Genomic DNA, 25196 nt, shown 5'->3' with positions numbered 1-25196 from the left:
ATAAACATAATTATTCAGAAACATTAGGGTATGTTCACACGTAGAGTCAAAAACGTCTCAAAATACGGAGCTGTTTTCAAGGGAAAACAGTCCCTGATTTTCAGACGTTTTTTGAGCAACTCGCGTTTTTTACGGCCGTTTTTGGAGCTGTTTTCATTGGAGTCTATGAGAAAACGGCTCCAAAAACGTCCCAAAAAGTGTCCTGCACTTCTTTTGACGAGGCTGTAATTTTACGAGCCGTCTTTTGAAAGCGACGCGTGAAATGACAGGTCGTCGGCACAGTACATCGTAAAGCCCATTGAAAGTAATGGGCAGATGTTTGCCGACGTATTGGAGACGTCTTTTCAGGCGTAATTCGAGGCATAAAGCGCCTCCATTACGCCTGAAAATAGGTAATGTGAACCCAGCCTTACTGTGACACTTGAAATTTAGCTCTGGGGGCCTCCCATTTCTCTAGTTCTTTGAAATGTTTTACACCTTGATTGGAGTCCACTTGTGGTAAATTCATTTGATTGGACATGATTTAGAAAGACACACGCCTGTCTATATAAGGTTTCACAGCTAACAATGTATATCAGAGCAAAAAGCAAGACCTGAGGAGGAAAGAACTGCCTGTAGAGCTCAGAGACAGGATTGTGTGGAGGCACAGATCTGGGGAATGGTACAAAAAAAATTCTGTGGCACTGAATGTGACCTCCATAATTCTTAAATTCTGAAGTTTGCAACAACCAGGACTCTTACTAGAGATGGCCCCCCACCAAACTAAGTAATCAGGGAGAAGGGCCTTGGTAAGAGAGATGACCTAGAACCCAATGGTCACTCTGGCTAAGCTCTAAATATCCTGTGTGCAGATGGGAAAAACTTCCAGGTCAACCATCACTGCAGCATTCCACCAATCTGGGCTTTATGGCTGAGTGGCCAGAAAGAAGCCTCTCCACAGTAAAAGACACTTGAAAGGCCACCAGGAGTTTGCAAAAAAAAAAAAAAAGCACCTAAAGGACTTTCAGACTGTCAGAAACAAGATTCTGTGGTCTGATTAAACCAAGATTGAACTTTTTGGCCTCAATTCTAAGTGTCATGTCTGGAGGAAACCAGGCACTGCTCATCACCTGCCCGGTACCATTCCTACAGTGAAACAAGGTGGTGGCAGCACAGGTGCTGTGGGGGTGTTTTTCAGCGGCTGGGACAGGAAAACTGGTCAGGGTTGAGGGAAAGATGAATGGAGCACAGTACAGAGATATTCCTAATGAAAAACTGCAGGGCCGCCATCAGGGAAGTACTAGGGGTACTGCTGTCAGGGGCGCAGACCAAATTAAACTAAGGAGGGGTTCCGCCAGCCTCTCTGCCTCTGGGCCGCAGATAGAAGTTTCCAAGCGGGGGCGGCGAGCAGCGGCCGGGTCCCCGCCCCCATCATGGGGGCTCGTAAACTTCTGCTATCTGCAGAGCCTCCCGCCCGCTAGTCCGCCCGCCCCCTCTTCTTCTACTGACCTCCTCCTCCTACTCCACATAATAGCACGTAGCTGCATGAGGAGAGGAGGAGCCAAGTGCCAATTCATAACACGGTAGCCGGCGTTCTCTGAGCCCACCGCTATTTTCTGGAGCCTGGACCTGTGTGCTGGAGGTCTTCATCATCGCTGGGAGCCAGGACAAGGACTGGATTGGGAGCAAGCAGCTCTTCTGACACAGTAAGTAATGTGTCCGAAAATGCTGAATAAGGGCTAGTCCACACGCGACGTAAATACTGCAGATTTTCTGCAACGTATTTCGTTGCGGAAAATTCACAGCATAATAAAGTAGCAGAGGAGGAGCACGCTGCGTACATGATAGGCGGAGTTTCCACACACAAATTGACCCGTGGTGCGTTTTTTTAAGCCACAGCATTTCAATTGTGTTTGCGGAATCACCCCTATTTATGTTTTGCGGGTTTTCCCCATTGAATTCAATGGGGATCTAAGACCTGCAACAAACATTCAAGTGTTGCGACTTTTGCAGTGGAATCTGAGCGATTACGCTGCAAAAATCTCAATTTAGAAAAAAAACAAACACCTTATATTATCTCTAGACGAGAAAAGAAAAAAGCAACAAAGCACACATAGTGCATGAAACAATAACAAACTTGATATGTAGTAAGTTCAAGTTATGCTAACCTTGAAAAGTTATACTGGGAGCATAACATCCAAAATCGTGTAGTCCAATAATCCTCTGGGGCTTCAGTATTTTGGTCTGGGTGCAGCCGGAGATCCGATTCGAGGGCTGGAGCAGTCTCGATGTTTCAGTAGGAAGAATACACAGGAAAATGCGGATATTTCCTCTGGCGCAGCCGGTATTGGTTTTGTTTGGTCCACCCAGTCAGAAGGCAAGGTTAGTAAAAAAGATTTTTATTTCATACAAGATACAACAACAAAGTGTCTGGGCCGTAAAAGTGTACCGCAAAAGATAGGACATGTACTATCTTTTGCTTTTTATGGTCCGTGCTCCCATAATTTGAATGGGAGCACGGGCCGAAAATGCGGCAGCTGTCGTTGGCCGGCCGTGCCCGCAAACTTGTGGGCTGTGATTACGGGCACGGCCGTGTGCATGAGGCCTTATTAATCAATGTATGTATCACACAAAGAGCGTGATATGGTGCTGGACGGGAAACCGTTAATAGGCGGTGCCATAGGAGGGAGGCAGGGGCCCATATAATTTGGCATTGAAGTCAATGTGTGCGTGAAAATCACGCGCAGCACACGGAAGTACTTCCGCGTGACGCGCGTCATTCGCGCAACAGCAATAAAAACTATGAATGAAAACAGAAAAGCACCACGTGCTTTTCTTTTACAAACATACAAACAGAGTGTCATAATGATGGCGGCTGCGTGAAAATCTCCAGGCCACGCATCATACGCGGCTGACACACGGAGCTGTTAAGTACATTTTGCGAGCGCAAAATGCAGCGATTTTTGCGCGCGCAAAACGCACAGGCTCGTGTAAATCCGGCCTAAGACTGGTACGAAGGTTCACTTTCCAACAAGACAATGACCCAAAGCACACAGCCAAGACAAGACAGGAGTGGCTTAGGGGCAACTCTGTGAATGAGTGGCACAGCCAGAGCCGACTCTAACCGAACATCTCTGGAGAGACCTGAAAATGGCTGTTTTATTTTAGCACAAGACGTCAACATAACAAAATGTGAAAAAATTTAAAGGGTCTGAAGACATTCTGAATGCATTGTATTTGGGGATTTTTAACAACTTTTAAATTTTTTTTAATTAATAGAATTTTTTCACTTTTTTTTTTTTTTTTTTTGCAATTATTTTTATTATAATTTTCAAATAAACAACAAATGTTACATAAAGTGCTTCATATACAAGTATATATCAATGCTTCAAAATAGTCCATCTTGCACGCAAAACTTTTAACAGAGAACCAGAAACAAGGGGAGGTACAGGGGGGAAGGTTAGGAGGGAAGGGAAATTGCTGATATCTGTGTTATCTCCATCTCCACTTTATGATATATTATCCAGGGATTCCAAAAGGCGATATAAGAAGCATATCTCTGTTGTCTTAGATAAAAAATGCGTTCATATACACAATGCGTTGACACCCTAGCTATTACCTCCTCTTGTGTGGGTGGTATTGGAGACTTCCAGGCTTTAGCTATCAATAACTTCGCTGTGAGCAAAACATGGCACACTAAGGGTCGGTAAATCGGCGGGAACTTTTCTATCTCCAAGGATAATAATGCTACCCCTGGCTCCTGGACAACAGGAATCTTCAAGACCTCTGATAGTAGTTGAAAAATGTTGGCCCAAAAGGTCCTCAGGTGGGGACATCCCCAAAATATATGATATAGCGAGCCCTCTTGACCACAGTTACGCCAACATAGGTTAGAGGTTTGAGGATATATCCTCGCCAGTTTGGTCGGAGTATAGTACCATCGCAACAGAACCTTATGGAAAACTTCCAAAAGGTTCATGCAAACTGAGGACTTCAAAGTCCATTTAATCGCTGTTTCCCATTGTGCCATGGAGAAAGATTTCCCCATGTCCCTTTCCCAGTTCAGAAAGTGTGCTCGCCTAGAAGTCTCCACATCCCCATTCATTGCATCATATATTCTAGCCGTAAGGTTGCTACCCCCCCAGCCAGATCCAGACAGAAGTGCCACCGCTGATTTGGATGCTTGGAGTCCGGTCAGAGGCGAGGACGTCAGATAAGATTTAATCTGAGTATATTTATAAATATCTCTCTCCGAGATCCCAAACTGTCTCTGAATGTTGTTAAAGGACTTCATCTCTTTCCCCAAAAATAGATCAGAAACGTACTGGATACCGTTCACCGGCCAGTGTTTGATTCCTAGGTTGGGGATTAATGTTTCAAGTACTCCCAACGGTATCTGAGTCGTGCCTCTCCCCGGAATCCCCGCGGGTTGCGCCATGAAATAAAGCCAACATTGTATTGCAACTTTAATTGTAGGGATGTTGGGAAGGAGAAGGTCAGGCCTCAAGGCATAGGCCATCAGTACTGTAGACAACGGCAGCCCCCCTATCAATTGTTGTTCGATCGCTGGCCAGCTAACTCCAGAAGAGCAAGTAAACCATTTTTCAGATTGTTTTACTACAAATGTTCTATGATAAGCTAAGAGATTAGGTACTCCCAGCCCCCCTCTATGCTTCCGTTTCAACAGGAGGGACGTTGCTATTCTAGGCCTCCTTCCTCCCCATAAAAAGTTTTGAAGCTGCTTCTGGAACCTAGAGAACCATATTTGAGGTATAGGGATTGGTAGGGTGCGTAAGTAGTATAATATTTTGGGTAGTATGAACATCTTATAGCACACATTGCGTCCTAACCATGAAGGCTCGTGCAAAGCAATTTGATCCAATTCCCTCTGTAAGGACATTAGAAGAGGATCAAAATTTATTTTGGGAAGTTGCGACAAGGGGTAGCTGATTTGAATTCCCAGATAAGGAATTGAAGAGTTTTCCCATTGATATGGGAACTCTGTTATTATAGATTGTTTCAGGGACGGAGAGATGAAAATCCCAAGAATTTGAGATTTAGATGCATTCACTTTATAGTAGGATACTAATCCAAATTTAGAGATGACTTGAGAAATTTCCCTTAGGGAGGATAAAGGGTCAGTGATGGTCAAAATTATATCATCTGCGAATAGTCCAATTTTATGTTGTCGAAACCCTACTGGGATACCCCGAATCAGCAAGTTAGATCTTATAGATTCTGCTAATGGTTCCATAACTAGCGTAAACAATAAGGGGGACAGCGGGCACCCCTGCCTGGTACCATTAGTAATGTTAAAGGGGGTAGATAAGTAACCATTAGAGAGAACTTTAGCTGTAGGTAGAGTATATAGTGCCTGGATAGCCTTAAATATGTTCCCCTCGAATCCAAATTTCGTCAACGTCGAAAATGCGAACCCCCAGTGTATTCTATCAAACGCCTTCTCTGCATCCAGGGTGAGGAGGAGAGAAGGCGCTCGAGACAGACTTATTTTAGTTATAAGATCCACTACCCTTCTAGTTCCATCCGGAGCCTGCCTCCCCTTCGTGAATCCCACCTGATCCGAATGTACTAATGTGGGTAAAATGTCAATCAAGCGGGTGGCTATAAGTTTAGCGTATAATTTAGTATCACAATTAAGGAGGGAAATGGGTCTGAAGTTGGCCGGGATTGTAGGGGATTTCCCAGGTTTAGGGATAGTCACTATCGTGGCTTCCAGCATCTCTCGGGGCATATTACCTTCTGACATTGCCTTATTAAAGACTGCGGTTAGATGGGGGGCGAGAATGGTATTAAAGGTTCTGTAGTATTCGTTGGAGAACCCATCCGGACCAGGGGATTTGTTGGATTTAGATAAATTGATAATTTTGGACACCTCTAAAAGTGATACCGGAGCGTTTAAACTGGATAGTTGATCCGGAGATACGGAAGGCAACTGAACCGACTCTAAAAAGGTTTGGATTTCTTTATCCAAAGGTTGTGGAGTTTGGGGATCAGACTTCAAGTTGTATAGTTTAGAATAATAGGAGCTAAATTGATCTGCTATAGTTTGTGGGTTAGAGATCCTAGACCCATCTGCTGGATCGACTAAGTGAGTGATTTTAGTTTTTTGCTGACGTTGTTTAATTTTATTCGCCATCAGTTTACTGGACTTATTATAAGAAGTATAATAGTTTAATCTTAAGGCAGCAATCTTTTTATCAAATTCGTCTATAAGGAGGGCCTGCAGCTTCCTTCTAAGGGTCATGAGTTTGTTATGCAATGACGAAGATGGATTTAGTTGGAGTTCCTGTTCCGCAGAGCGTATATCAGACAGTAAAGAAGTCAGAGCAGCCGTTTTCATTTTTTTATATTGTGCCCCTTGCTGTATCAAGAACCCCCTCATAACCGCCTTATGTGCATTCCATAGAGTGAATGGGTTTAGGTCCGGAGAACCATTCAAAAGAAAATATTCTTGTAATTGAGAGTAGATTTTTTCCTTATATTTGGGAAGACTAATAAGAAAATTGTTGATCCGCCATGAGGATCTTGGTAAGGGGGCAGGCCCTAAAGAGAGAAGGAGATATGAGGGGGCGTGATCCGACCAAGTTATCTGTCCTATCTCAGAAGCTTTAATCCCTGCTATAGAATTCCTATCCACCAAGAAAAGATCTATTCTAGAAAATGATCGGTGTCTTGTGGAATAAAAAGTATATTCTCTAGAAGAAGAATTCATACATCTAAACGTGTCATATAAATCTTCCTTAAGTAACCATGGGGTCAGAGTCGGGGGAGATCTTCTCCCCTGTTTAGTAGAGTCCCATTTAGCGTCCGGGATTATATTGAAGTCCCCACAGACTATAAGTTTCCCTTGCATAATTTTGCGAATTTTGCGCATAGTCTTGTTGAGGAAACGTACTTGTGACGTATTGGGAGCATAAATATTAGCAATAGTGATGGGACAGTTGTTAAGCAGACCTACCAGTATCAAAAATCTCCCCCGCTCATCATTAATGGAAGACTGCAATTGAAAGGATACCGTGTCCTTAAAGCCTATCATCACTCCCGCCCTTTTCTTATCAGCATTAGAGAGGTAAATTAGTGGAAATTTTGGATGAGTAAATTTGGGACAATGGTCTTTGGCAAAATGTGTCTCTTGTAGACAGATTATATCAGAGTTGGAAGCCAAAGCATCCTTCCACACCGAAGCTCTCTTGAAGGGTGAATTTAGCCCTCTGGTGTTCAGAGATACAAATTTAACCGCCATAAATAATACATGTAAAATGCTTCATATGAATTAAACCCCATAATCGAGCTAGGATAGGATCATAACATAACATGCCTGGTATATATGACAATAATCGTATAACAGCAATTTTAAGGAAGGAGGACAGGGAAGGAAGGTAAAAACTTGGAAACTGTAGCAAGAATAACATCACGTAGTGAGAAAGTAACTCCGCCAGATATCCGGCTGAGAGTCACCGAAGACAAGTGGGGAAAAAGTCTACTTGGACACCATCTCGACCTCCATGTAGCAACCCATACCCCGGGACGTTTAAGGACGAGATTTCCCAATCCACTCCGGTGAGAGTCTCGAGGGGGACCTTCTAGTAGGAACTGTATTGGGCAGAATAGGCGTCAGTCCCCATTTATGAAGCAGGGCCGATCCTTCCTCTACATCCGCCATGGTATGCAGGACTCCATTCCTATACACCAGTAATTTGGTAGGGAATCCCCATCTGTATCCCACGTCGTTCTTCCTTAGCGCCAGTGTAAGAGGCAGAAATTTCCTCCTAGTTTGCAGGGTCGCTTGGGAAAGATCCGCATAGATGTGTATCTTTTCATAAGGTACAGGTAGAGCCGGTAATCTTCGTGCCGCAGACATGAGGGAATCCTTGGTATTATAAAAATGAATCCTTGCTATCACATCTCGTGGCAAATCAGCAGAAATAGATTTAGGTTTAGGGAGCCTATGGGCTCTATCTATGATAAGATCCGCAGGTTTGGAATTAGGCAATACATCCTTAATAAGTTGCTGTAAGTAAGCGGTGAGGTTGGAAGGTTGGACGGACTCTGGAATTCCTCTAAATTTGACGTTATTCCGTCTATTGCGATCCTCCAAATCAGCCAACTTGTATTTTAAAGCTTGCATTTCTTCCTCCAAAGACACATGAGCATCCACTATATCGTTATGTGCATTAGTGAGTTCACTCATTTTTGTCTCCACGTGGTCTACTCGGTCTCCTAAGTCGTCAATAGCATTGGAGAGTTTAGTGGTGAATCCTAATAAATCGTTGTGAAAGGAGCCTCGGAGGGCTAGTACCATATTTTTTATAAAGGCTTCTGAAGCCACTTGATCCGATGAGGGTATATCTTCAATGGCCACAGGCTGTGTAAATATATCTTCCACCCTAGGAGCTTGTGCACTTGTAAGTCCTGCAGGACTGGGGGGAGGAGACTCCTCTGATACACGAGGTGAGGACGCCATCTTAGATATGGGGCTACTTGATAGTGCAGCAAAGCGTCCTTTCCCCATGGTTGCCTCTTTAGGCGATTCTGCTTCCCCTTCCCCCCAGGGCACAGACTCACCCTCGGCTGTCGTCTTAGAGGGGTTGACGTCCCGATCTTCTTCAGGCAAGGTAGGAGAGGCTGGCGGGACGTTGGTCTCGGAGGTTGTCTCGCCGCCATGCTTGCTTTCCCTGGCGGGGAAGAAGTCTGTAAGACGTTTAGGTCCCGTTTTCGAGGACTTCGTCCGGGTCATCATGCTGCCGCGGTTTCCAGAGGTGAGAGGGTTGTCAAACCGGAGGTATGTATCGTCGCTAATGTCGTAGCTGAGAGGTCTCGGAGCGGAGCTCAGGGAGATGCGACCGCTCTGTTCGGCATCCAAGACACGCCCCCGAATTTTTTCACTTTTTGAGATACAGCTTCTATGTATGTGTATATATATATACATATATATATATATATATATATATATATATATATATATATATATATATATATATATATTCATGAACTTAGGTTTGATCGATAATAGCTAGATTCTGCATGCCAGAGACACGCACGACGAGCTTTCACCAAAGCCCTCAGTCCTGCAGACCTGACTGATTCGGCTTTAACTGCAACTGAAAATCCCAATTCAAAAGTTCAAAATGAAATAAAACATTTATTTCTAAAAAAACAAACAAAAAAAAACAAAATTGCCTTCAAAAGTTTACATAGCCTGATATATCCACTCTGCTGACTTTTAAAGTTTCCTTGATCTGAGACTTCTGACATCCCATGGGAAATAAACCATGTTCAGTACCTCAAATCTTCATGAACAGCGCTCACGAATCTACATAGGGAATGCTTGAATCCGGTGAGCCCATGGTGGACAGACAATAGACATTAGATCAGGGGTGGGCAAACTTTTTGACTCGCGGGCCACAATGGGTTCTAAAATTTGACAGAGGGGCCGGGCCAGGAGCATTTGGAGGGAGTGTTTGGGCCGGATATACTAAAGCATTAAATGTAGTGTGTGCAAACCTCATAGCACAGTAAGAACACTACAACCCAATTTATTAACTGTCTTTCAAATGTGAAAAATAGCCCTTATCAGTTAATAAATTTGTCTCAAGGAATATAATGCTGGTATACAGAAAAAGATTGAGTCTCCAAGGCGCTGCTGCACGGGGAAGCAATTGGCAAGCAAGGTAACAGGTAAAGGTGGTTTATTGCAAAAGGCTACGCGTTTCAATGCCGCACCGGCATCTTCATCAGGCCATAAAAGAAAATAAAACATCTGCACAGTTTAAATACACACTGACCAATTAAAAAACCCGCCAATGTGGCTGGGGTCAAAGTTCTCAGATGACGTCACTAATGAGAAGAAAAGTGACAGTTCACACGAGGCAATAGATAGAAAAACAACATTCAGGACCATGGACAGCAGTAAAATCAAACATACGCAAGTGCATAGATGAAGCGCACATAGCCGACAAGACAAAAATGGTACATAGGGTATAAAAATACGAAATTGCAGAAGGGATAATCAATGATAAAATGCACAAATGTTGAAATAAAAATAAAAATTGCCACATATAAAAGGAAAGCATCCAAATCTACAGTAAACTCATATAAATATATAAATAAGCCGCGATAAAGTTACAAGAAGAGAAAAAAGCATCTAAATGGATGTTTGGATGATAGCATCCAAAAGGATGTTGAAAAGAGTATAAAAAATAATGTTAAAAGATAGAAATGAAAAGATAAGGGACAGCGCATTTGTAGATTGAAAGACGGGCAAGGTCAACTGTAATGGGCAAAGATATAAATAGCGATGTTCTTTTGATGGGATACTATACAATTATGAGATACAATTTAAATGATGATGTACAATTATGTAATACAATGATGTGGATGCAGTACAAGAAATAATAAATCAACCAATAATAGACATAAAAACACGGGGTAAAAGGGACCAAGTAACATAAACACCAATCTAAAGTTAAATCATCAGGGGGCTGATGATAAACAATATATAGATAAATCAAAATAATCAAATACAATAAAATAAAAAATATATAAAATATAGAGCCTAAATGTAAGGGAGTGATTGGAAAAATCGGGTATCATGAAAATGGTGAGCAGGAAGGGAATACCACTAATGATCTTTATATGATAGCGAAAAATTGCCGTTACATAGAAATGACCTAAAATTATGAGACAAACGAATTTAAAGGAAAACATGATGCTGGGAAGTGCAAAACACTCTCAGATGTTAGGAAAAAACGGACCCAAACGAACGGGCAGAGGGATTGAAGATGCATGGATGGAAAAAATATTGATAAATGAACTGTTAGTAAATGATATTTAATCAAGGGAAGATTCAGTTAGATCATTTAGACCATATGGTTGTAGAGTCCTGAGTTTAAAGATCCAATAGTTTTCGCGTTGCTTGAGTTTATTAAACCTATTTGTAGTGTTTGATGAGATTAGTTCAATGGGTGTGACCGTTATTTCATTAAAATGATTGTTATGTGTGGAGGCGAAATGGCGTGAAACACTATGTTTCATAAAACCAGAGGTGACATTGAACCTGTGACTATTAATTCTGGTTCGTAGGCACTGAGTAGTGCGGCCTATATATTGAAGATGACAAGGGCATTCAAGCATATATACTATATATGAACTCCCACAATTGAGGAAATTATTAATCTTAAAAGATTCATCGGTCACTGTTGACTTATATTTAGTGGCTCTATGAGTGATCACAGTACAGCACATACATCGTTGATGGCCACATTTGAAAGAGCCTAATAATTTAGGGAGCAGAGTGGTGCTAATGGTCGGTGGATTACTCAGTCTACTTGGGGCCAATATATTTTTAAGAGATTTAGAACGTCTGAACGTGACTACGGGTTTGATGGGCAATTCATTCTTAAGATAGGGATCATTAGTTAAAATATGCCAATGCCTCTCTAGGATTTCCCTAATTTTCTTATTACCACTATTGAAAGTGGTGATAAAATTACTACTAAAATTTTGGGTAGTCTTATTAACTGCTTTTTCCTCAATACAGGATGCTTGGGTCAATAGGGCAGCTTTACGTCTAGCTCCTTTGATGAGGTTGGTAGGAAAATTCTTCTGTTTAAACCTTCTTTCTAAAACATTACATTCCCTATTAAAATCTAAGTTGGTAGTACAATTTTTCCTAATCCTCCTAAACTGACCGAACGGAACATTCTTTATCCATGGCGGGTAATGAGCACTATTAAAATTAAGGTAGCTATTGACGTCTACCGTTTTAAAATGGGTTTTCGTGTTAAATTTATTGGAGGCAATATCAAAAGAAATATTTAAGTCAAGAAAATCAATGGACGTGGCCGAAAAGGTATGTGTGAAAGAAAGCCCATATGTGTTCTGGTTAAGGAATTTAATAAAGGATGCAGCTTCAGACTCATTACCTATCCAGATGAAGAGAAGATCGTCAATATAGCGTTTATACCATAAAATATTATTTTTGAAGCGATGATCCTGGTGTATGTAGTAATCTTCAAAATTCCCCATATAGAGGTTGGCATAAGATGGTGCGAACCTGGAACCCATAGCACACCCCTTTATTTGGTTATAAAAATTTTTATCAAAGCTAAACGAATTATGGTGGAGAATAAAATGAACACATTTGGTAATAAAATCAATCTGAACAGAGGGCATGTCGGTTTTGGTGTTTAAAGCAGCTTCAATGACTTCAAGGCCTTTAGAGTGGGGGATATTACTGTATAAAGCAGTGACATCTGCAGTCAGAAAATTAATGGGATGCATGAGATTGGTTACATTGATGGCAAGAAGCTCTCTAATAACTTGTGTAGAGTCCTTGAGATAAGAGGGTAGGCCAGCCACCAGGGGTTGTAAATGCAGATCAACGAAATGGGAAAGGTTGCTCGTCAGGGACCCTATCCCAGAAATGATCGGGCGCCCAGGGGGATTGGTGATGGATTTATGGATCTTGGGAAGATGGTATATAAATGGCAGACTGGGAAATGGCATATGGAGAAAGCCTTTTTCTTTTTTTGTAATAATACCTTCCTGGAAGGCTGTTTCAATCAGATTGGCATATTTTAATGAGTGGTCGTGTAAGGGGTTCGCTGTTAATGGAACGTAGAAATTAGTATCTCCCAAAATTCTGTAAGTCTCACCCAAATATTGGTCTCTGTTCAAAACTACAATGCCACCTCCTTTGTCAGCTGAACGAATTACGATATTCTCATTTTTTGCCAATGCTTTAAGGGAATTTCTTTCCTGGTAGGTGAGATTATCGGGTTTGTGTGCAGGTTTGCCAAGAGTTCTGAACTCATTCCCTACAAGAGTGGAAAAAGTTTCTAAAAGGGAGCCCTGATGGTGCAGGGGATAAAAACATGATTTAGGTTTGAGATTAGTGGTGATAACTGACGGAACAGTATCGTATGTGGTAGATTCAGGCGTAGGGACGGGTGTTACAGATAGGGGCACCATTTTGGAAAGCGAAAAATGTCTGGTGAGAGTAAGTTTGCGGATGAATCTATTGAGGTCCATAAAGAGATCAAAATTATTGGGAGATGCAACTGGACAAAATGAAAGGCCTTTATTGAGCAAGCTAATCTCATGTGGATTCAAACTGTGTGAGGACAGGTTGAAAATTTTCATTTTTAATGATTGGTCCGATGTTTTTTTAGAGTTGTCGAGAGGGGTTGTTTTATTGCGCTTACGACCTCCTCTTCTTCCTCTGTATCTAATTTTCTTTTTATGGAAATTTTCTGTACCAATGGGAAAAAATGTGTGATAGTTTGGATTTTCGGGCTTAGGAGATAAGTCACAAGTTGGTCGTCGCTGTTGAATGTGGGTGTAACAGGGGGCATGGTTAATTGGGAGGGGAGTCCTAAAAAAGAAGTGGTGGTATCCAAAAAGGATATAGGAGCTATGGCAGGGGGATCATGATTATCATGGAGTGCATCATTGGAGGGTGATGGAATACCAGCGCCTTCTATATTTGTAGGGAAAGAATTATCCAAAAGATGGGTGGAGGTATCATGGGTGGATAATTGTAACAGAGATGTGGATAAATCATGCTCTGAGAGTACCATGGAGATATTTGTGGAGGGTGAAATAATAGTAGGAGTGGAAGGGTTATCCAGGGTAGATTGAAATTGTAATAATCGCGTTTCTAATTCAGAGGATCTAAACGCATTGACAGGAATATCTGAAAGATGATTAATGGAGGGCGTATAATCCGTAACTTTGGAACAGGTGACAGCAGTACTTTTGGAATTAACTTTAGCTTGAAGAACCACAGATTCAGTGGTGTGGGACATTACTGAAGCATTGTCAAAGCGGGTAGGGTTAGTATGGAGCTCAACAGAATTCATATTTCTGTGGCTGTTTTTGAATGTCCTACTGTGAGGTGAAAACCTACGTGATTCAACCTCTGGAAACTCATTGCGGGGGTATCTGCGAGGTCTACCCTCCGTTAGGGGAAAAAAACTCTTTTTTCCAACTCTACCTTTATTAGTAGTAGAACAATCAATGGCAGTATCACTCAAAAGTGCTGAACCTGCAGTAATATCCTCAATAACATTAATTTGATGATGCTCACAGCGATCTCTCTTAAATTTGTTTGATTTACGGAGAATCAGATCTTTCTCGTAGGTACTGAGCCTATTATTAATGGATGTTTCTATTTTTGAGAAATCAGGGTGGTCTGAAAAATTCACCAATTTATCCTTAAGCAAAGAGATCTCGGTTTTTAAAGAGTCACTGACAATAGTCCTCTTAGAGAGGAGCAATTTGAGGGCACCTGATTGGCACTGGTCTAGCAGTGCCTGCCAATCTGAGCTGAATTCTATGTCAGAGGGATAAGGATTAGTTAACGTAATCATCAATCCCCTGGGAGTGATGCCTTCGGTGATGTATGTTTGCAAAAACAGGCAGTCTATATTCTGTTTTGCTTCATTTTTCAAAAGATCCTCCAGTGTTAGAAACAAGTCAGTCATTATTTTAGTGAGTTCCGGAGTATAGGTGTTACTCACAGTTTCAGTTAGATCCGTATTTGAAAGCAATCCCAGTGATTGTAAGATCCATTGTTCACGAAAGTGCCTCCTGTCGTTGATGAAATCAGTCATGATTGTTGAATAATTCCTTGCTGGAACTCAGATCCTCAGTGGGATGAAGGTAGATAAATATAGATGATTCACAGCAAACTTGCTTCGGTGAAAAGAGAAAAGTGGCAGCCAGTGGGAAAGAAAAGCTTCTATGGCGTGGTTCACACGAGAGAGAAACCACAACCGCGGTGAAGCAAAACATGATAATCATGATCCCCCTGCCATAGCTCCTATATCCTTTTTGGATACCACCACTTCTTTTTTAGGACTCCCCTCCCAATTAACCATGCCCCCTGTTACACCCACATTCAACAGCGACGACCAACTTGTGACTTATCTCCTAAGCCCGAAAATCCAAACTATCACACATTTTTTCCCATTGGTACAGAAAATTTCCATAAAAAGAAAATTAGATACAGAGGAAGAAGAGGAGGTCGTAAGCGCAATAAAACAACCCCTCTCGACAACTCTAAAAAAACATCGGACCAATCATTAAAAATGAAAATTTTCAACCTCACACAGTTTGAATCCACATGAGATTAGCTTGCTCAATAAAGGCCTTTCATTTTGTCCAGTTGCATCTCCCAATAATTTTGATCTCTTTATGGACCTCAATAGATTCATCCGCAAACTTACTCTCACCAGACATTTTTCGCTTTCCAAAATGGTGCCCCTATCTGTAACACCCGTCCCTACGCCTGAATCTACCACATACGATACTGTTCCGTCAGTTATCACCACTAATCTCAAACCTAAATCATGTTTTTATCCCCTGCACCATCAGGGCTCCCTTTTAGAAACTTTTTCCACTCTTGTAGGGAATGAGTTCAGAACTCTTGGCAAACCTGCACACAAACCCGATAATCTCACCTACCAGGAAAGAAATTCCCTTAAAGCATTGGCAAAAAATGAGAATATCGTAATTCGTTCAGCTGACAAAGGAGGTGGCATTGTAGTTTTGAACAGAGACCAATATTTGGGTGAGACTTACAGAATTTTGGGAGATACTAATTTCTACGTTCCATTAACAGCGAACCCCTTACACGACCACTCATTAAAATATGCCAATCTGATTGAAACAGCCTTCCAGGAAGGTATTATTACAAAAAAAGAAAAAGGCTTTCTCCATATGCCATTTCCCAGTCTGCCATTTATATACCATCTTCCCAAGATCCATAAATCCATCACCAATCCCCCTGGGCGCCCGATCATTTCTGGGATAGGGTCCCTGACGAGCAACCTTTCCCATTTCGTTGATCTGCATTTACAACCCCTGGTGGCTGGCCTACCCTCTTATCTCAAGGACTCTACACAAGTTATTAGAGAGCTTCTTGCCATCAATGTAACCAATCTCATGCATCCCATTAATTTTCTGACTGCAGATGTCACTGCTTTATACAGTAATATCCCCCACTCTAAAGGCCTTGAAGTCATTGAAGCTGCTTTAAACACCAAAACCGACATGCCCTCTGTTCAGATTGATTTTATTACCAAATGTGTTCATTTTATTCTCCACCATAATTCGTTTAGCTTTGATAAAAATTTTTATAACCAAATAAAGGGGTGTGCTATGGGTTCCAGGTTCGCACCATCTTATGCCAACCTCTATATGGGGAATTTTGAAGATTACTACATACACCAGGATCATCGCTTCAAAAATAATATTTTATGGTATAAACGCTATATTGACGATCTTCTCTTCATCTGGATAGGTAATGAGTCTGAAGCTGCATCCTTTATTAAATTCCTTAACCAGAACACATATGGGCTTTCTTTCACACATACCTTTTCGGCCACGTCCATTGATTTTCTTGACTTAAATATTTCTTTTGATATTGCCTCCAATAAATTTAACACGAAAACCCATTTTAAAACGGTAGACGTCAATAGCTACCTTAATTTTAATAGTGCTCATTACCCGCCATGGATAAAGAATGTTCCGTTCGGTCAGTTTAGGAGGATTAGGAAAAATTGTACTACCAACTTAGATTTTAATAGGGAATGTAATGTTTTAGAAAGAAGGTTTAAACAGAAGAATTTTCCTACCAACCTCATCAAAGGAGCTAGACGTAAAGCTGCCCTATTGACCCAAGCATCCTGTATTGAGGAAAAAGCAGTTAATAAGACTACCCAAAATTTTAGTAGTAATTTTATCACCACTTTCAATAGTGGTAATAAGAAAATTAGGGAAATCCTAGAGAGGCATTGGCATATTTTAACTAATGATCCCTATCTTAAGAATGAATTGCCCATCAAACCCGTAGTCACGTTCAGACGTTCTAAATCTCTTAAAAATATATTGGCCCCAAGTAGACTGAGTAATCCACCGACCATTAGCACCACTCTGCTCCCTAAATTATTAGGCTCTTTCAAATGTGGCCATCAACGATGTATGTGCTGTACTGTGATCACTCATAGAGCCACTAAATATAAGTCAACAGTGACCGATGAATCTTTTAAGATTAATAATTTCCTCAATTGTGGGAGTTCATATATAGTATATATGCTTGAATGCCCTTGTCATCTTCAATATATAGGCCGCACTACTCAGTGCCTACGAACCAGAATTAATAGTCACAGGTTCAATGTCACCTCTGGTTTTATGAAACATAGTGTTTCACGCCATTTCGCCTCCACACATAACAATCATTTTAATGAAATAACGGTCACACCCATTGAACTAATCTCATCAAACACTACAAATAGGTTTAATAAACTCAAGCAACGCGAAAACTATTGGATCTTTAAACTCAGGACTCTACAACCATATGGTCTAAATGATCTAACTGAATCTTCCCTTGATTAAATATCATTTACTAACAGTTCATTTATCAATATTTTTTCCATCCATGCATCTTCAATCCCTCTGCCCGTTCGTTTGGGTCCGTTTTTTCCTAACATCTGAGAGTGTTTTGCACTTCCCAGCATCATGTTTTCCTTTAAATTCGTTTGTCTCATAATTTTAGGTCATTTCTATGTAACGGCAATTTTTCGCTATCATATAAAGATCATTAGTGGTATTCCCTTCCTGCTCACCATTTTCATGATACCCGATTTTTCCAATCACTCCCTTACATTTAGGCTCTATATTTTATATATTTTTTATTTTATTGTATTTGATTATTTTGATTTATCTATATATTGTTTATCATCAGCCCCCTGATGATTTAACTTTAGATTGGTGTTTATGTTACTTGGTCCCTTTTACCCCGTGTTTTTATGTCTATTATTGGTTGATTTATTATTTCTTGTACTGCATCCACATCATTGTATTACATAATTGTACATCATCATTTAAATTGTATCTCATAATTGTATAGTATCCCATCAAAAGAACATCGCTATTTATATCTTTGCCCATTACAGTTGACCTTGCCCGTCTTTCAATCTACAAATGCGCTGTCCCTTATCTTTTCATTTCTATCTTTTAACATTATTTTTTATACTCTTTTCAACATCCTTTTGGATGCTATCATCCAAACATCCATTTAGATGCTTTTTTCTCTTCTTGTAACTTTATCGCGGCTTATTTATATATTTATATGAGTTTACTGTAGATTTGGATGCTTTCCTTTTATATGTGGCAATTTTTATTTTTATTTCAACATTTGTGCATTTTATCATTGATTATCCCTTCTGCAATTTCGTATTTTTATACCCTATGTACCATTTTTGTCTTGTCGGCTATGTGCGCTTCATCTATGCACTTGCGTATGTTTGATTTTACTGCTGTCCATGGTCCTGAATGTTGTTTTTCTATCTATTGCCTCGTGTGAACTGTCACTTTTCTTCTCATTAGTGACGTCATCTGAGAACTTTGACCCCAGCCACATTGGCGGGTTTTTTAATTGGTCAGTGTGTATTTAAACTGTGCAGATGTTTTATTTTCTTTTATGGCCTGATGAAGATGCCGGTGCGGCATTGAAACGCGTAGCCTTTTGCAATAAACCACCTTTACCTGTTACCTTGCTTGCCAATTGCTTCCCCGTGCAGCAGCGCCTTGGAGACTCAATCTTTTTCTGTATACCAGCATTACATTTGCGGTCTTCTGCGGAACACCGGCACCGAGTCCTGGCAGCAGCAGCAACCGTTCTCTCCACCGTTCGTTGTCCCTTGTTCTCTAGGTGAGCACCTTATTGGACTTCGGGATTCTGCATCTTTTTACCTTTGGTAATCTACACTATGTGGCGCCGTGTTTTGTGTCTCTTCTCTCTCAAGGAATATGCAAGATATGGCATTTACATACTATTTCGCAGATACTGGGAGGAGGAAATGTAAATAGATTAAAATAACATACGCACTGTGATTTATCAAGAAAAAAGTTCTGTTGACTGTAAATTAGCTGCCAACCTCTGAGCAGTAGCCGCCCGTTCTTGTGTTGACTGCTTGCTAGCATAGTTTGCATGCTTCGTGGCAAAGTGACGGCTGATATTGTACTCTTTGAAAACCGAAGGGCTTAATGGTGACGTGAAACGAAGTGAAAATTAAAGTGAAATAAAGAGAAATACGCGCCACATTAACAACGGTCAATGTGTTTTGAGTGCGCCATCTATTGGGAAAATGTGGGCATTGCAGGGAAAGGGGAAAAAAAAGGAGGTTTTTACTATAATTTGGACAAGTTCGGCGGGCCGGATTAAAAAGCCTAACGGCCCGTATGTGGCCCGCGGGCCGTAGTTTGCCCATGTCTGCATTAGATGTTCTAAAACATCCCTAAATTTAGTGCAGAACTAAGATAAGATTTCACCTAAAAAAAAAAAAAAGATGTGCTGTTGATCCATATGAAAAATGTATCAATACAAATCAAAATGTGCTCAAGGTATCACTGCATTTTTTCTTGCAGTAAAGATTGTCATCTGTTCCTGTTTCTAGGCCAAAGCAGTGGAGAGGAAGATTAGTGTGTCTACCTTAAGGCTTCATGTATATTAGGGTTGTCACGATACCAGAATTTGGACTTCGATAGCGATACTTTGTGTAATATTGCGATACTCGATACCAAAATGATACTTTGCCAACAATAATAATTTTAAAAACAGTTCTTCCGTTTTCTGATGTGAGGCGCGTGGTGTGATGAATGTTGAACCTCCATGTGCCTCACATTAACAGTAATTAACCCCATCATGTTCCTCAGTCATAATGGACAACATTGGGTTAATGTGTGAGGAACATGATTGGGCTAATTACTATTAATGTGAGGCACATGGAGGTTCAAAATTCATATTACCTCATGCCTCACATTAATAATTGAAAGAAAGCAGTTTTTTTTAATTTCATAACACCGTAAACATGAATGACGCTATAAATGTGTTATTATGGTCGCAGCGATACTGAATATGTGTATATTTTATGTATTGAGACTATGTTTATTGTAAAAAAATGTGTTTTTTTTAAATTTAACATTGCCTATTTATTTTTTTACTTTTCTTTTTTTAAACTTTAATGTACTGGCATATATCTATATACTGATAGTACGCAGGCAGTTGTTAGGACATACCTCAGTATGCCCTAACAACAGAAAATATGGTCAGACAGGCCTGGGGTCCTTCAATGGACCCTGGGCTGTCCGCTCATATATGGTATGTCCTTCGATCACAACATTCAAGGATTAAATGAGAAGGGGGGATGCCCTTTGGATTGTGTCACCGGGAATCCCTGTGAAGCGGTCAGCCTTGATCGCAGCATTCAGGGGATTAACGGCAGAGATTAGTGGTTTCTCTGATCTCCGCCGTTAGAACGGGGCTGCGGCTGTGTAATACAGTCATTGCCCCTCTCCTGACAATAAGTGTGTGCACGCGGTCATCATGAGGTGATGGAGCCGGCGCTGCCCAAATGAGCGGCGGCGTATGCACTGAAGACGGGAACATGGGGGTGCTTTGTAGCGCACCTGCCATGTTCTGTCTTCAGTGCCGGCACTCATTAGTGCAGAGCTGGTCGCATCCCATCATGCTGACCGCGCGCGCACATGTCAGGACTCAGGCGCGGGGCAATGGTTTTATTACACATTCGCAGCCCCGCTCTAACTACATGCATGTATTACTATACTTAGCTATGCGGCCGCACATCTTAGTATCGAAATACATGAAATAACGGTATCGAACCGTTTCAGGGTGCACGTTATCGAAACAGTATCCCTAATGTATACAGCTATATTATTTATCCATGTGGTATGAATTCGTAATACGACACCCATAGAAATAAATGGGCTCATACTGTACACCCATGAGACTCACAGGCATATAGTGGCACAACAAGGCTTTTTCTTACAGATTTCTTGAGAATCAGCACAATTTTTTTTTTACAAAATTATCTTACTCCATATTACACAGGTATTTATCTCGGAAAGAATTAATTGTAGGGGAGAATAAATAGCCTTTCAGAGGCACTACAGGTCCATTATATGCTGCATTGTTGCATGCATGAGCCCTTATATAGGGACTTCTCCAAAGTGCAAGGGTTTCACGTATAAGATAACATTCGCAGAGAAGTGGTGAAGGGAAGAAAGAGAAGAGAGAGGCCATCTAACAAAAAAACTGAAAAGACGAAGCGACCAGTACACATTTACATAACAGTGTAGAAATTCGTTTTTTATGTTCATGTTCCTTTTTCTAGTCCAGAACCATAAAAAATCATAATCATACAAAACCATAACAATACATTTTTATTTGACATTTACTTATAGGTAAGAGTACTTCTATTTAATGGAGTTGTTCTTGTTTTTTTCAAATATAAGCATTCACCTCAAGAGCAATGTGGGAGGACAACTTTTAACTCTGGTGCGAAACCTAATGTATTAGCAATGTTCTCATTGTATATGTATAGAATAAAAATTGTATGTATTGTTCTTATATTCAATAAATAAATAAATATATATATATATATATATATATATATATATATATATATACTGTGTATATAAGTGCTAATTTTACCTTGTGAGGCTGTTGTTGAGATATTACTGAAAGATATATTGCAAAGGCTTACTGGCTACTTTTAGTTATTTAAGAGCACCAATGCAGGTACCATTGGGAGAAGAGGACCTACTTTTGTCTGGCTCTACCCCTTTTCCTTTGGGCAATGGGGTAGAACAACAAACACAGACCCGTCCCGTCATAGGATGTTATGATGGAATGAAAAGCACCTAATTTTAGAGTTACATGGAGATACATATACATATAATGATAGAACTGCAAATGCTTTGCTTTGGGTATGATGGTCTTGAGTTATATCCTCTCTTGCAGTGCATCTGAACCCCATCAGTATTCTAATCAACATAATGTTAAAAAAATAAAAACCACTAGAAAACAACTACAAGGCATGGCTGCAAAGTGCATTGCATGATCTCATGTAAGCTGCTAGGGGTGTTTCTGTCAACACAGCGTTGACTGATGATAAGTAGCAGCCAAAATAAGTTTTACTGTTTTTAAAGTTGTGCAGACTTCTTAAGGCTACATTCACACAAACAATGCAATTCATTCAACATAGAACAATGCAGTTCTATGGGTGTATTCACACGGCCATTTACATTTCCTATTTTTGGCCATTATCACGGCCCCACGGCTCCCATGGAAGTCCATGGATCCGTTTTTAACGGCCACTTTTCAAGAATCAATCCTTGTAACGGCCGGTAAAAACTGATCCTGGCCAAGGACTCCCCGCACACAGTGCTACTTTGAGCCCTAAGCCCGGGGAAGCCCTATGATATTACTGTCCATATACGGACAGTGAAGTCAGGGCTTTCAACTATGGAGTCCCCGGCCAGAGCATCGCAAGATCTCTGGCCGGGGACTCCTGTCTTGGGAAAGCCCTTGACGTCACTCTCCATATATATGGACAGTGACATCAGGGGTTCCCTCTAACCCATCCTGTAGATAGCAACCCCCATGTAGATAGCACCCCACATGTAGATAGCAGCACCCCCTCTGTAAATGGCACCCCCCGTAACTTTGTATGTGGGCACTATGTCACTTTATATGTGGACACTGTGGCGCTATCTACAGTGGGCACTGTGGAACTATGAGGGCACTGGCACTTTATATGTGGGCACTATGTCACTTTATATGTGGGCACTGTGGTACTATATGGGCACTGAGGCACTATCCACAGTGGGCACTGTAGCACTATGAGGGCACTGGTACTGTATATGTGGGCACTGTGGCACTATCTACAGTTGGCACTGTGGCACTTTGTGGGCACTATCTAAAGTGGGCACTGTGGAACTATCTACAGGGATATTGCGGCACTATCTACATGGGCACTGTGGTGTTTTCAGGAGGTTAGGACAGAAAAACCCTGACAAATGAAATCTATCCTTTTTTTTCTTAACGGCCATAAAAAACGGATGGCAAATGGATGACAAACGGATATTAAAAGCAAACAGACAGAGGAAAATTTGGAGATACACTGATGTGAAATGGTGATGAGAAACTGACAGTTGATCAGTTTTTAATGGCCTTTTTATTCTCTGTCGTGTGAATGTAGCATTAATGGTTAATTTCTGTAAGTTCTTGCCAAATAAGTTTGACAGTTGTCCTTTAACAAGTATTATCAACAGAGTGTAACTCCACCACATTTCCATGAACTTGAGGAGAACCAGTAGTATCACATACAAAAAAAAGTGCTGGTGGCAGGTATTCATATGCATTTTCACTTATTTTTTAATAGATGCTGTAATTTGTTAGAAGAAGGATGGGGTAAAAGCAAGAGAGACATCAAACCTCATGCATAAAAATTGTTCTAATGACAAAGTGTCATTATTTCTTATAATCAATAAGGGCATGAAAGTTTGAGCTATTTTCCAAAGGCTGCTGGAGTATGCCAGGAGAGAGCATGCACGTAAAAACGCAACCTCAAATCCCTAACCACTCTGATCAGCAGAGTCTAAGTCTACTCTACAGTGTTCGCCAGAGACGACCGTAAGGTGGAATGGTCTTTGCTGCTTAGAACCCAGGTTATCTTAGCAGAGTACTGTGTTGGATTAGAGATGCAATGCAGGAAAACCTGAGTTGTAAACCAGACAGCCAGAAGGTTAACTGAAAGTCCAAAACTAGAGCAAGGGGCAATCAGGCAAAGCATAGGTCAAAACCAGCCGGGAGCACATAATCAGATTCGGTAAGCAGAGGGTAAACGAGAGACAAGCCGAGGTCAGTATTCACGAGGTTCAGAAGTCAGAAGTGCAGGAAATGTCAGGAGCTTGATCAGAACACCAGAATATAGGAGAATCACAAGCAAAGGAGAGGTAGAAGAAGGTTGGATTAAATACTAATCGACACCTGACAGGCAGAAGGACAGACAAAAGAGATAGGCTCAAGGTAAAACAGAACACGCCCAGAAGCCAGAACCGTAGTGATGGTAATTTTAAGGGAACAGGAGTTTCCTAACATGAGATTTTAGCTTTCATTTTCTCACAACATAAATCTAAATGATAGAGGTGATTTAATAGGTTATTACGGGCAACATTGACACTTTTTCGTAAAACTGTTTTTTTTTCATTAGGTCTATTGTGTCCTCGGAAAATGCTACCCTATTAATTCGTCTGCAAGCCCTTTCACTTCTGTGCATATCAAGACACAATACACATATATCATACAGACGTAGAATCCGCACAAGAATCTGGAATAGTAAAGACAAACACACATACACACGTTTCCAGAATTCATTGTTCCACTCACCTCCTTCTTCTTGGTAATGCATTCTCCCTTCCCAAAGCAATGTGGGGCCTCCGGCCTGTTTCCTTCCGGTATGCAGTCAGTGACTTTAACCACGATGACAAGCCGTAAAGCCACAATACATTTACTCACAGAATCATTCACAAAGCCTAGAAGACATAATGTTGTAAGAGTGTGGTCTTGTAAGAGAGGACAACCATTCTGCTATCTAAAGCTTTTACCTCACACATTTTCATTCAGTGTTATTGGTAATGCCTTGTTTTCAGGCAACACAATAAAACAATTCAAGAAAAACTGTATTACGTATTAAAAGGGTTATTCCCAACTTACACATTAATGGCATATCCACAGGATATGCCATAAATGTCTGATAAATGTTAGTCCCAACTCTGGGACCCGCACCTATATTGAGAACCGAGGTCATCGTCCCCTGCTTTCCTGAAAAATAAGTGGTGGAATCTGATTGGTTGTCATTGGCAACTACTCCACTTTTCCTTTGCACCAGTTTTGATATATCTCCCCCATTGTGTTATTTATAGTTCGGATCACAATGCAGGAATAACTCAAAGGGGTTAACCCACGACAGAATTTTGCTGACAAGACTACCATATACGTTTAGAAGTGAATTTGAATTGTCCTCAGTCCACTATTGTGTACCAACATACCTCTCTATCCTCTTTTTTCATCAGATTTTCCCCTGTTATATGAGCCACACGGAGGACACAGTAGGAGGGATCTTCAGGAGGGACACGTGATGGAACTTGGGATGCATTTTCCTTCAAGTCCCATAATTCCTTTCATGTGCCTCTACATTATAGTCCCTCCCCAGGCCTCCAAATCACTGCATGTGTAGTATTCTTCCACCCTGCCGTGGTGACTACAGAATGTCGCAAATAGTTCCTGGACGTTCTGAAAAGTGGCACAGGAGGGATCCACTAAT

The 25196-nt window shown here is 41.0% G+C and overlaps 1 protein-coding gene across 1 annotated transcript in view; it reads right to left on the bottom strand.

Moving 5' to 3' along the window:
* DNER (delta/notch like EGF repeat containing) overlaps nt 1–25196 on the bottom strand; it is a 259501-nt gene that overhangs the window by 101171 nt on the left and 133134 nt on the right. Inside the window, exon 5 of the mRNA XM_075861264.1 lies at nt 24260–24405. Within this exon, the coding sequence (XP_075717379.1) occupies nt 24260–24405 (146 nt within the window). The remainder of the gene's footprint in view (nt 1–24259; nt 24406–25196) is intronic.

This window comes from Rhinoderma darwinii, chromosome 4 (genome assembly GCF_050947455.1).
Source record: "Rhinoderma darwinii isolate aRhiDar2 chromosome 4, aRhiDar2.hap1, whole genome shotgun sequence".
NCBI classification, from domain to species: domain Eukaryota; kingdom Metazoa; phylum Chordata; class Amphibia; order Anura; family Rhinodermatidae; genus Rhinoderma; species Rhinoderma darwinii.
Note: the sequence above shows the minus strand (reverse complement) of the source record. Positions and strands in the feature narration are given on the sequence as shown.